The sequence below is a fragment of the Sorex araneus genome, chromosome 1, assembly GCF_027595985.1.
Source record: "Sorex araneus isolate mSorAra2 chromosome 1, mSorAra2.pri, whole genome shotgun sequence".
NCBI lineage: Eukaryota > Metazoa > Chordata > Mammalia > Eulipotyphla > Soricidae > Sorex > Sorex araneus.
The window spans coordinates 270,654,791-270,668,822 of NC_073302.1; the positions used below are offsets into that span (position 1 = coordinate 270,654,791).

The following is a 14,032-nucleotide window of genomic DNA, read 5'->3' on the forward strand; positions in this document are numbered from 1 at the left end:
GGGGCCACACCTGGCAGTGCTCAGGGCTTATTCCTGGCTCTGAGCTCAGGGATCACTCCTGGGAGACCCAGGGGACCATTTAGGGTGCCAGGGATCGAACCCGCACCAGCCACGTAGTTCAAGGCAAATGCCCTACCCACTGTATTATCACTCCAGCCCCACTAATTACTTTTAAAATGTTCAAACTTGCACCCTGGATATTGCTCTGTGGCACGGCGCCCGTCTCACATATGGGAGGCCCTGGGTTCAACCACGGAAGGAAACGTTCGAACTCATAAGTGGCCAATGGACATAAGAGAAATCTCGACTCCCAACTAAGTCCTGGGATTTCTTTCTCTCAAAGGCTGCTCTCGTGCTTCCTGCTCTTACCTCCTTATTTTCGCTCCCTCACTCTTGTCCTTGCTCTTTCTTCCTCTCTCCCCGCCTCCTTCTCAAACCCTGCCCTTAACCTTTTCTCACAGGGGAGCTTTAAGAGGCTCTGTCCTTGCACGACTTCCCACTGACTCAGATGGCCTTGGGCGCTGAGCCCCGGCCTCGGCAGCTCACCAATGCTCCGCTGTGCTTCTGCACAGATACTCTTTCCCGAGAGCAATCTTGGCTACGGCTGTTGTGCAATACTTTCAACTTTGTTAAAGTTACATTCGTTTACAGAACATAGAATAGACTATATTTAAAAAAAAAAAAAATCTCAATTCTTGCGCAATGGAGATGGCTCCAGGGCAGAAGCGTTGGCTTCGCAGGTGAGAGACCTGGGTTCCATCCCTGCTACCCAGAGTTCCCCAGCAGCAATGGGTGCAGCACCACCACCAAAAGACAAAATAACTTTTCAAAGTCCCAATTTTCGGTTAAACTGATACTGGTCTAAGTATGTATTTGTTGTAATTATTTTATTTTGGTGCTGGAGATCAAATTCAATGCTAGCCTTAATACTGAGCCTCCATCGCCCCACTCCTGGCCCAAGACGTCTTTATTGTCTATATATAAGGAACCCTCGACTGTTTACCTACAATTGAGGCGCTTGCGTTTCCGAACTAATCTAAGCTCTCTACTCTTTAGCCTTCTCTGTACCCAGTTCATTTCTAAGTGCCAGTCCTTAACTTGTCTCTTTTGAAAGGAACTCTAGGGGCTGGAGCTGGGGCTGGAGGTTGGCTAAAAGGACAGAAGCAGGTGCTTCGAGTGCAGGAATCCTTGATTTTGTCTGCATGGTCCCCCCCAGAAGCCCTGGGAGAATCCCCCCGAATTTCACAGGCTACCTTTCTTTGCCTTTCTTTGATTTGCTGATGATTATCACAGCCATTCTTGTAGGTTAGGACATTTTTTAAGTCTCTAAGTATAGCTGAATACCTAGAGTCAATGGTGTCATGCAAATGGCTCTATACTATTAAACAGAAGAGAAGAAAAAGAGCTCCAGGGCTGGCTAGAGAAAAATCAAAGTTAAAGTCCTAAGCTGCCACTTATGCAATTTTGGGTAACAATTTAAGTGTTTCTAGCCACAGTTGCTTCTGCGTGTGTATGTGTGTGTGTGGGGGGGGGGAGTAGGGATGTGTGTATGTATGTGTGTGAGGGTGATTATGTGTATGTGTGTGAGTATGTGCATATGTATGGATGAACGTGTATATGTGTGATGGGATGTGTGTGCACCTATGTGTGAGTATGAGCACGTGAATATATATGTATGAGTGTGTATATGTGATTATATGTGTGTATGTGTATGTGTGAGTGTGTGTAGGGATGTACGTATATGTGTGAGTGTGATTATACTTATGTGTGTGTATTGTGTGTATGTACATATGTATGAGTGTGTATATGTGTGACTGCATGTGTGTGTATGTGTGCATGTGTGTATAAGTGTATATGTGCATGTGTTGATGCGTGTTGGGTGCTGTTGATTGCACCCAGGTCTTCACAAATGCCAGGCAAGTTCATGCCGCTGAGTTATGCTTGTCTCTCATGTGCTCTAACTTGTCTTTCATGGGCTGACACCTCTCCGCTTCATGAATGTTAGAGAAGATCAAACAAACTCCTGAGGAATGTTAACGTTTCCATTAAGTGTAAAGTGTGAATCAAGTGAGAATATAGTCATTCTTTAATTGCCAAAATAGCATCTCTGTTAACACAATTAAACAAATTAAAGTTGCATCAATTTATACACCTGAAAAATAGGGAAGGTGAAACCGCACATTTTTATTTGGGTTTTAGGCTTTTAGGCAGGTGTATCAATTAACTAGCTATTATCTTCCAGTTCACTATTTAAAAGGAGGCAGTTCCAGCAATGAACTGCTGCTGTTTAAATGCCCTGAGCCACAAATTCTCGATGTCCCTCTACAAACAAATGTTTATTTAGTTTACCTGGTGGTGGTGGTGTGTGGGGGGTTGCATTAGCAGTGGGTTGGCCCGTCCAGGCTGGGCTCAGCTGAAGGGGTTCTGCTCAGCTGTGTGTGTCTCTTACTCTTCCCCTGGGAGCAGTGAACTAGTCCAAGCACATCTTCTCAAGGTTACTTGTAAAAGTGCAAGTCATAAGTCAAAGAGACACACGCTCATTCAGGCTTAGAGTTGGGTCTTGCGTGCCAATATTTCTGTTCTGTTTGCTTGGGGCAGAAACACAAGTCACACGACAGGACATAGTGTGAAGGAGTGGGGAAATACATAGACACAAACATGCTGTTTGCGCATATATCTCAGCAAAGCCAGTGACGGGAGAGGAGCCCACGTTGTTTGGAGTCTCAGGGCAAGTTCTCACAGGAGAGCCAGAGAGAACCTCAGGCAAAGCCACTCCCCTGACAGCACCTGGGGAAGCGCAGATCCCGGTGTGTCAGAGAACACAGACATGCTGCATGAGACCTTCCGTGGCTACATGTGTCCACCATGAGCCGAATAATTCAGATTCACTGAGTCCCAATCAGTGGGTACCTCTCTATGCTACCCGATAGAGAAGGAGGAAAAGTAAGGCGATGGGAGAGGCCAGGAAAGTCAAATAACAAAGACCATGAGAAACAAATAATTTTACTCACCAGAGGATTATGAGTGAGTAAGCTGAAAACTTCCCCAAGGCAAGCTCAGTGCCACAGATGCTCCTTCCTCACTCTGGAAAAAAATCAATATTTCACGCTTGCAAATTTTCCATATGATTGACAGATGGGGTTTTCTTACATCTGATAATTCCATTCACATCCCAAATATTTAGGAAGCCTCTATTCTGTATCAGTCATTGGGTGAGACCTTGGAAAAACTCTGGAAAGTATTTATAAAGACACTCCTGTAGGCCTTGTTTAATTTATAGTCTGGTGGAAGAGAGATTTAAAAATCTTGCTTTAATATCCTGCAGTGGTTCTTGCCTGATTTCAGCATAAAACCCAGATTTTAGTGGATGGAGTTGGGATTTGGGCCACATCTGGCTGTGCTCAGGGATCAATCCTGGTAGTGCTCAGGGGATGATATGGGATCAAACCAAAGGCGGCCATGTGCAGGACAAACACCTCAACCCCTATACTATCTCTCGGGCCTGCTCAGATTATTTCATACAATAATTTCATTTTATTTAAATTGAATTTCATTACTTTTTATGAAGTTGAGAAATCCATTTACCCATATTATTTGTTGATGACATAACTATTATACTCTAGTTCACTAAGAAACAGTTACAACTAACAATAAGGAAGATAGTTTACACAAAGTCATAGGAGAGGGATAAGGGAGAGGATATCCATCTCTCTCTCTCTCTCTCTCTCTCTCTCTCTCTCTCTCTCTCTTACACACACACACATCAATTAGATCAACTTGTACAATACACTTAGTTTTTAAATGTGTGTGTTTGTTGCTGGGGAATCAAACTCAGAATATTACACATACAAGGCATGTGCTCTATCATGGAAGCACAGCTTTGGCCTCCCACCTAGTTTTGAATCCTTATTCAGTGATTTGGTGACTTATGCAAATTGCTTAACCTTTCTACATTCATCACCTTTCTACATGTCATCACCAATGACAAGACGAGTACTAATATTTATTGGGAGAATTAAGCAAGGCTTTCTTCTCTAAACTCCCTGCACCACAGCTATGAGTGTTATCAGTTATTTTTTTTTAACTGACTGACCAATCATCAATACTATAAAATTTCCAGGGGTAAAGCTTAATGCTTCTAATGTGTAGGAACCCCCACATCCACCATCAAGGGGTGAATGCTATTCTACCTTGGGCCCCTTCCTTGAATTCTATTCCTATTACCAACTCACTGTCTCTCTGTTAAGCTCCATAGTTTCTTTCTTTTTTTTTTTTTGGGTCACACCTGGCGATGCACAGGGGTTACTCCTGGCTCTGCACTCCGGAATTACTCCTGGCGGTGCTCAGGGGACCATATGCGATGCTGGGATTCGAACCCGGGTTGGCTGCATGCAAGGCAAACGCCCTACCCTTGGTGCTATCGCTCCAGCCCCAAGCTCCATAGTTTCCACTGAATAAAGAGATGGTTTTATTGTTGACTTTTTGCCCTTTGACTTCAGTGAGTTACATTCCCACATGAGTGAAATCTTAGTTACTTGCCTTTAACTTTCTTATTTTTTTTTTAGCATAATCATCTCAACTTCCATTCACTTTGTCCCAGAAGGCACAATTTTATCTGTTATTTACTTTTTAACTGGCCGAGTAGCATTCCATTGAGTCTACACACTAGCTTTTTTATCCAGGTATCGGTTGCTGGCCCAGATTTCTCGATTTCCACTTGTTCCTATTTATCTCTCCAGCGTCACAGCTAACCACTGCCCTTTTATGATGTAGACTCTGCAGCCACGCTGCACTAGTTAGTCTTAGAAGCAACTGGTCCACCCAGCCTGGCTATTCTTTACTCTTTGCTGAAGGTTCTGTCCAGCTGACCCCCTTCTCCAGAAATCTTCCAGGATGCCCCAATTTCCCCTTGACCTGCAGTCTCAGTGGCTACTCCCATCTCGCCCTTATCACACTTCACTGTGAGTCTTTATTCTTTTGTCCAATTCCTATTCTACCAAGGAGCTCAGCTTTCAGTCCCCAACATTTTGTTCCATGTCGGATTCACGCTAGGTAACCCCAATAACTTCTATTAAGAGAATCCGAGTTATGACACATCTACACTATGCATTACTATGCAGCTGTGAGGAAAAATAAAGTCATGAACTCTGCCTATAAATGGATGGACATGGAGAGAGAATCACGCTGAGTAAAATGAGTCAGAAGGAGAGGGACAGATATAGAATGACTGCATTCATCTGTTGTATATAATATATAGCACTGTAGCACTGTCGTCCTGTTGTTCATTGATTTGCTCAAGCGGGCATCAGTAACATCTCCATTGTGAGACTTGTTGTTATTGTTTTTGGCATATTGAATACACTATGGGTAGCTTGCCAGGTTCTGCCGTGTGGGAGGGATACTCTTGGTAGCTTGCCTGGCTCTCCGAGAGGGACAGAGGATCGAACCCAGGTTGGCCGCCTGCAAGGCAAACACTATATATATTCGATTCCTCCACCCCTCTTGGAGAGCCCGGCAAGCTACTGAGAGTATCCCGCCTGGGCGGCAGACCCTGGCAAGCTACCCGTGGGTATTGGATATGCCAAAAACAGCAACAATAAGTCTCTCAATGAGAGCCGTTACTGGTGCCCACTCGAACAAATCGATGAGCAATGGGATATATATATATATGTATATATATATATATATGAGACTATATGAGACTAATATCCATGGCAGGCCACTGGTCGATGGTTGGAATCAACCACAAGTGTGTGTGAGAGCGGAAGGTAGGTAAGATAGAGAGATAGAAAATGGCATAGTATGACAATAATAGTTGGAAATGATGATGTTGGACAGGAGCTGAGTGTTAAAAGTAGGCAAAGGTCTATTCTTTTTTTTTTTTTTTTTTGCTTTTTTTGGTCACACCTGGAGATGCACAGGGGTTACTCCTGTCTCTGCACTCAGGAATTACCCCTGGCGGTGCTCAGGGGACCATATGGGATGCTGGGATTCAAACCTGGGTTGGCCGCGTGCAAGGCAAATGCCCTACCCGCTGTGCTATCGCTCCAGCCCCAAGGGCTATTCTTAATAACCTTTCAGTATTTGTATTGTAAGCCACGATGCCCAAAATTAAAGAGAGAGAGAGAGAGAGAGAGAGAGAGAGACAGACAGACAGACACACACACACGAAGGGTGCCTGCCACAGAGGCAGGCTGGCGGTGGAAATGTACACTGTATGACTGAAACCTAATCCTGACCAGCTTTGAAAGGGTCCATCTCACAGTGATTCAATTAAAAAAAATTAAAAAAAAAAAGAAAGAGAACCCGAGTTAGCTGTTCCGAAATGCACCCCGCATCCTGCCTTCGCAGGCCAGGCTAACGCGATCTTTCTGGATCCTGATCAAGGCAGAGAAACCTGGGCCAGGCAGGACTCCCCAACAACCTATTTTTTTTTTTTTTCCCCTTTGGAGGATGGAGGCTGAGCGGGTTCCCGGCGGCGCGCCCCCTAACGCCCCGCGGCCGCCACTGCAGGCCGCGGCGGGGCAGGCCGGCGGGCACGCGGCGCGGGCGGCGCATGCGCAGCAGCGGCGCGCCCGGCGGGGCTCGGAAGAGTCCAAGCGTGCGGCCCCCCGGGCTGGGGGACGCGCGGGGCCTGCGGCGGCGGCAGCGGCGGCCGCGGCCCCCGGGCTCCTGGTCTGGGACGTCCTTGGGCGCTGTCATGCGGGGCGCGCCGGGCGGGGGGCGCTAGGCCGGGCGCCTCCGTCCCGACTCTCGCCCTCCTCCTCCTCCCCCCCCCCCCGCGGGAGCCGGCGGTGTGGACCGGCCCGGGTCAGGGCGCGCGGGGGCGGAAGCGGCGGCGGCGGCGGTGGCGACGGCTGTCAGAGCTGGACGGCGGCCGGGAGCATCGGCCATGGAGGGTCACCGCTGGCTGCCGCTGGAGGCCAACCCCGAGGTGGGCGGCGGCGGCGGGGCGGCGGCGGCGGCGGGGACCACGCGGACGCGCGCGCGCGCAGGGCCGGGGGCCGGGGGGCCACCTGCGTCTAAACCGCCTTCTCTCTCTCTCTCTGTCCCTTTCCAGGTCACCAACCAGGTGAGCGAGGACCCCCGGAGCCCTGCGTGCCCACCCCTGGGAGAAGCCTGGAGGTGGGAGGCGGGGTCTCGGCGCGCCCCGGCCCGGCGTGCGCCCCCCCACCCCCTCCCCACCCACCTGGGATGCTCGCGGCTGCCGTGCACCCCTGCTGCCAGGGGGGAGGGGGGTCCTCGTCGTCATCTCGGGGTAGGAGATTGCAAGGACGCCCTCCCACCCCACCCGATCCCCGGCCTCCTCTTTCCTTGATTTCGGGCCCCCCCCCCCCGCCCGGCTCGTGCCAGGTTCCCTAATTTTCCCACCCCTGAGCCTGATGGGTGACTAATTGACCGACACTACCTGACTCCACGCTCTGTAAACTCGCCCACCCAGCCCTGGTAATTTCATCCACCCGCCCGCACTGTGAACTCACCTCCCAATCATCTCTTGCCCCATCCAGTCACCCCCCCTCCCCCGCCCCCCCCCCCACCCCTTCTTCCCTGCCACGCCCCCTCTTCTCTTCCCAGTCCCTCCTGACCTGGCATTTCTATGAAGTCGCTTTTCTAGACCCTAGACAAGCGCCTTCTAAAGAGTGCTCCACCCCACGCCATTCCTGGCCACCTACTCAGGCTGGAGGTTGCAGGGGTGGTGGTGGTGGGGGGGGGGGTGGGGATGGGGAGGGAAGGGGATGGGTGGGGGAGGGTGGGGAACATATCTCCAAAGCTGGCTCCAAAGAGAAGAACAATAGTAAGTGCTACCGGGTTTGGACTTTGGATTTTGCTCAGGTGGTCATTTTTTTTTTCTTATTAATTTTTCTGATCTCTTTCTGTTTGCCTCACCCCACCCTCCGCAGTTCGCTCATGTGCTTAACTTGGTTGGTTTCTTCCAACCTCTTTAGAAGGTCCTTTATGCAAAGAAAGTAGGTAGAAATACTGGATGGTTACAGAAAACCCTTTGTTTTCTTTCTCAGGCCTATTAAACTTTTGAAATGCCATGTTAGTTATGCCACCCCCTCTCCCCCCGTTTGGTAATCTAGAAATATGTAAAGCTTAAAACCCAGCTTGCATTCTTCTATATGTTATTTTTAACTTGGTGTTTAATGTTAATTTTCTTTATTAGTTTTCTCCTTTTTAAAAAAAAATTGCCTTCCCTTTCATTCATTGCCTGATAACACTTTTACCTCTTTGTAAAGACCAGACAGTTTTCAGGCAGAATTAGAATTTGCGGCTTTGTAAAAAAAAAAAATGCAAGTAAGCTTGAATTAAGTTGAAAAGCAACACACCTGTGTTGTGTGTTGTATATCTACTGCACAGATAACACGTATATTTCTCTGAGTTAACAAAAAACTACTTCTGCGTCATTTCCTTTTCTTTGCTGTGTGGTGGTCAGGTCCTGAGGTACAAGAGCGTACATGAGTCCTAGACGGGCGTGAGCGTGGCCGGTGCTCGTCCATCTTGAGGCCCTCTCCAGGCCCCCGGTGTGCACACTTTCTAAAAAAATCAGCTTACCCTGTATCTAGACTCTTCGGTTTCATTGATCCTTGTGTCTTTTTATCAGTACCACACTGTTGGATTGTCGTGAAATCAAATAGTAGAAATTATCCAACTTTGTGTTCTCTTAAACAAATTTTGGGTTCTTTTATGTACCCTTTGCATGTACATTTTAGAATCAGTTTATTAATTTCTACAAGAGTCCGATTTTGGGGCTGGAGCGATAGCACAGCGGGTAGGGCGTTTGCCTTGCATGCGGCCGACCCGGGTTCGATTCCCAGCATCGCATATGGTCCCCTGAGCACTGCCAGGGGTAATTCAGTGCAGAGCCAGGAGTGACCCCTGAGCATCGCCAGGTGTGATCCAAAAAAAAAAAAGTCTCGATTTTTTGGTTAGTTGTGCCTGGTTAGGACAGGCTAGCAGCAGTAACCAGCCTTACCCATCCGTGAAGAGGAGCCATGCATACCTTTCCCTGGGAAGGCTTTGGTAGCTGTCAGCAGTGGCTAGTCGTTCTAGCATGTGGACCTTGCACCTGTTTTACTAGGATGATCCTAAGGAATGATTTTTGGTGCTTTAGTAATTGGTACTGTGTCGTCTGAGGGATGTGTGGGGCTGTGCCATGCGGTGCCAGGGAATCAGACCCAGGGCCCTGTGCGGTGCCAACATCCACTTCACACTGTTTCAGATTTTTCTATTCTTGTGTATAGAAATGCAGCTGAGGGGCTGGAGCAATAGCACAGCGGGTAGGGCGTTTGCCTTGCACGCGGCCGACCCGGTTTTGATTCCCAGCATCCCATATGGTCCCCTGAGCACCGCCAGGAGTGACCCCTGTGCATCGCCAGGTGTGACCCAAAAAGAAAAAAAAAAAAAGAAATGCAGCTGATTTTTATGTATTGACTGTGTGAGTCCTCTGTGTGTGTGTGTGTGTGTGTGTGTGTGTGTCTCTGTGTGCACAAGCGCTCCTGGTGGTGCCGGGGTGTGTGTGTGTGTGTGTGTGTGTGTGTGTGCATGCATGCATTCATTCAGTTGAGCCATCTCTGTGGCCCCTGTATGTTTCTTTGTATCTTGTGCACTCATCTAAATACACTTATTCTGCAGTCGGGATTTGTGTGTATGTGTGTGTGTGTGTGTGTGTGTGTGTGTGTGTGTGTATGTGTGTATGGATGCATTGGGATTTTCTGTAGATGATTATTTTTTTGTCTATGAATAGACTTATTTCTTTTCAAACATACAATTGATAATGCCTTTCGTAGTTTTCTCTTTGTACTGCTTGTGACCTTCAGTACAAAGCTGAATAGAATGAAGAGAGGACATTCTTGTCTTTTTCTGCTCCTGTTGTTGGGTGGGGGGGGGGGGGGAGGCTGAGTTAAGAAGAATTATTTTTAGATGTTTTAATAAGTGAGCTTATGTAACTGGAAACATAATGTGCTTCACCTTCACTTAAATGGCTCGTGCACTTTGTTCCTAGGTGATCTTAAGAAACTGTGGGGACACCTTCACTTATTTACATTATCCGGTGGTATGGGTGGGGCGTGTGTAAAGCCAGGTACGAGCAGGCTCCACGTCATGCCTTTGCAGTGAACACGTTTGTGGTTTTGTGCTTTTCGGCTCAGAGGGAAGACAGCGACGAACAGACCAGTAGCGCTTGGTCAAGTTCCCAGGGTGCTCTGATGAAGACTTGTCAGGAAAAGCAGTGGGGAGTCGGAGAGTGACAGGGGGCCACTGTGGGGTGACAGAAGCAGGGAAGAGATGTTATGAGGATATGATGATGTAGTTTCTGGCATGCCATGGTGCGGTGGTTCAGTTTGCTGTAGCTCTGTATTGAAAAGGAATACGCTTAGTGGGAGACCGGGTAAGTGGGAGATGGCTTGGGTTTTGTTTCAGGGAGTTTTTGTTTGGTTCTCTTTTTGAGTGCTCTGGAGCTACTCTTGGCCCTGCACTTCGGGAGTCCAGGGTTGAACGTGGCCCTCTCTCATGCAAAGCTTTCGTCCAGCCTCTGGGCTCTCTCTCTTGCCCCTAGAAGTCATTAGTTGCAATTTAAAAGAAAAACTTGATGGTTGGTTCTTTGTTGTGTTAATATCAGGACCTAGAAGAGAAAATGCATGCAAATTTAAATTAACTGACTTGGAGTTTGAGTACTGGGTCCAGTAAGCCACAAATAAACCTCAAAAGTTGTTATCCACTCCCACCATCTTTTATTTCTTTAATTTAGCGACATTGTAGGCTTTCTTAATTCCTGCCCTGCTTTGAGGGGGGGGCCACAACACGCTGGGGCTAGAGGCTCACCCCTGTCACAGTGCTTGGGGAACCCGTGGTGCTTTGGGATGGAACCCAGTGCTCCTGTATGCAGACTGTGTGTTCCGGTCCATCGGGGTGTCTCCTAGCTCACGTTTCTTGATTTCAGCTCTGCGGCCGTGCTGTAGTGGCCTGTACGCTTAGTTTGTGCAACCGCTGCTCCATGCAGAAGTGATGCCTACTAGGAATTTGAGTGGCCCGCACATGCCATCTTTCCTTGTGGTTGGACATTGCCTAGTAGTCATTCGTCTCCGGAGATAAGCCGTGATTGCTTGTTGATTAATTATTGAGGAAATTCTTTTTTTTTTTTTTTTTTAAGGAGAGGCTTCCACATCTGGTGGTGCTTAGGGCTTACTCCTGGGTCAGCACTCAGGGGTCATGCCTGGTAGTGCTCGGGGGACCCTAAGCCGTGCTGGCGCTAGAGCCCCAGTTTGCCGCTTGGAAGGCGAGCCCCCTGCCTGCTGTACTGTCGCTCAGTACTGAGACGTCTAAGAAAAGTGTCTCGTGCTGTAGGTAGGGCCTCCCTAGAACCAAAATTAAGTGATGTGAAGATTATGGACTTTAAACTCTCTTTTATTTACCTACGCATTCAAACGTATAATAACAGCCACTATCTTATGGAAACTTACAGATACTTGAGCTTAGGAGTTGTTAAAATTTTAACAAGGCACAGTTTGTGATGTGGGCAATTAGTGCCTTTCTTCTTACGACTGTACTAGATTTTTCTTTTTGATTTTGCTTTTGTGACTTGGGTGTAGCACCGTGACATTTATATTTTACCTGTTGTTGCATTTTAGCACTAATGAATTTTATACGAACCTCCCTCGAAGTCTCCTTGCTACTTTTTTTTTTTTTTTTTGCTTTTGAACTGTACCCGGTGGTGCTTGGCTATGAGCTCAGGGATCACTCCTGGGGAGGGTTAGGGGGGACCCTGTGGAGGGCTGGGGATTGAACCCGGGTCGGCCATGTGCAGGGCCAGTGCTCTGCGTGCTGCACTATCTCCCCAGCCCCTCATTGTGATGTTGAGGCAAAATATTTTCTGTCATCAAGTCCAGTGTCCAGAGAAAAATCGTTTACTTTGACATAACTATTGTATTCAGCTCAGCTGCGTCGAATGAAAGAATCGCATATTATCTGCTGGAGTCTTGCCCACGCTATGCCAACATTTGGCAGCTTACAAAACTTTCCGTCTGGAAGCTCCCTCACTCCCCTGCCGTCTCGTGCCACCTCCGCACTCTTTCCTTCACCCTCAGCTCTCAGAGCTGTTTGTCGGAGCCACCACTAACTTTCCTCGTCTTCATTCTTTTTCCCAGATGACTCTTGCCCGGTTTGCGTCTGTCCTCACGTCATCGCTGTTACCTTGCCGGGTTCACTCAGTGTCTCTTTGTCGGGTCCAGAGACCTTTCCCTGCGGCCCTCTTTCGAGACCTCTCCGCAGCATTTGGTAGCATAGCCCATTCCATTCTCGGGGCGCCCTTTTCTTTCCTGGCCTTCTGTGATCATTCTGGCTTCCCGCCCCGTTTCTCTGGCCGACTTCTCTCTTTACTAGATCGTGTCCCTTCCAACTTCTTTTTACTATATAATTATTGGGTTTTGGGGCCGCACCTGGTGATGCTTAGGGGTCACTCCTCATTGGTCCAGGGACACAAGATGATGCCGGGCGTGGCACCTGCAACTCCTGAATGCAAATCTCGCACTCAGACAGCCTCCCTGGCTCCCTTTTCTAACTTGCAGTGAGCGCCGCAGATCTTTTGGGCTAATCTCCACGTGCGGCCTTTCCCCCCTCCTGGGCTGCTGTCTCTCTGCCGTGTGGCCCCTCACTGCCCTGGGCCTGCCCTCTCCACCCGATGGGAGATGTGTGTATGTGTGTGTTCCTCTCCCTCTCTGATCGCTCTACCCGGGAGTCTCACAGATACCTCAGATTGAACACGGCGGGAAAGCATCTGGGTTTCCATCCTCTCCCGATTCGTTTCCAGCCTCCCGGGGACACCGCCGTAGCCGATGCCCCAAAGGGTGCTGTAGGTTCTCCTTTGCAGCCGTGCTCATGCAGAGAGGCCGCAGTGTTTCCGTCTGGTTCCTTGGATTTCGCCGTGAGCGTGGAGACCACCCTAACCCTTCCGGTTTCTCAGCGCTCCTAACACAAAGGTTCAGTTCATTACCACACGTGGAGTATATACACCGGCGTGGGAGAGAGCCCCGCAGGCTCTGTGAGCCCGACGCCCCGGGTTCAAGCTCTGCTAACACGATGTGTTCCCTGGAGCACCACTGGGAGGGACCCCCAGGCTGCTGGGTATGGCCCCCAAACCAGCAACAACAGCAGCAACAGCAAAAAGGGAGCGAATGTGCTCTGTGAGTGCTAGTCACAGCCAGTACTCTTTTCCTGACTCCTCAGGCTCCGTCATTTGCAACTCTTAGACTCTTCCTGCAAAATCCATCCTGAACCCGGTTACTCAGCTCCGCTCCCACACCTGCATCCCACCCTAGTGTTGTCCTTCTGCCAACTAGGGCAGCCCCCATGGTAGTGTGTTTTCCTTCTCCCTTTTCTAAAATCTGTTCTCCAGAGATCTCGAACGTGGTTTCGCGACAGCGCACGTCACTTCTTCTGTCTCCCTGCTGCGAACTCTCTATAAGCAACACCATGGCCCTCTGCGGACACCCACTCTGGTGCCCCTGGGCGGGGTTGTGCAGTCTGTGCCCCTCAGGCTGGGCTGCTGTCTCTCTGCCAAGTCCCTCTCGGCTCCGGGCTACCTCCGTGCTCCTCGTCGCTCTGATTATTCTCCTCTGCGTTAGTTCGTGGCTGGTTCTTCTTTGCCATTGATGTCTCACCTTAAAGTCACCTTCTCTGTCTTTCCTGGGTTACACAGCTAAAATAGGTCCATCCCCTCCGTCCCCTTCCCCGGTCTGCAGTGTTTTGTTTTATTTCCTTCATAGTACCACCTCGTGAACTTAACGCGTTGCTCTGTGCTTTGAGGTTGGTCCTGAGTATCCTACCACTCGGTCATAGCCGTGTTAGAGCAAGGACTTGTCTGAAGTACCAGTAGTGCCTGGCTCCTAGCGCTCAGTGCTTGTCAGTAGCTTTCCTGCTCTAAAGAGACTTTCTCAAAGTCTTCGGGGCCGGAGAAATAATAGTTCAGAAGGTACTGCATTTGCCTTGCGTGCAACTGACCCCAGATGAATGCCTAGCATCCCAAAGGGCCCCT

General features: G+C 49.0%; 1 protein-coding gene across 3 annotated transcripts in view; it reads left to right on the top strand.

Annotated features, from left to right (window-relative positions):
- The first annotated feature begins 6,755 nt into the window (after positions 1-6,755).
- Positions 6,756-14,032, top strand: part of UCHL3 (ubiquitin C-terminal hydrolase L3) — a 66,174-nt gene continuing 58,897 nt past the window's right edge. For 2 of the 3 annotated variants that reach the window (XM_055121726.1, XM_055121735.1), the window contains exons 1-2: positions 6,756-6,934; positions 7,061-7,072. In XM_055121726.1, coding sequence (XP_054977701.1) covers positions 6,893-6,934; positions 7,061-7,072 — 54 coding nt within the window. In that variant the 5' untranslated portion in view covers positions 6,756-6,892. The remainder of the gene's footprint in view (positions 6,935-7,060; positions 7,073-14,032) is intronic. The other variant, XM_055121730.1, reaches the window with a different exon arrangement.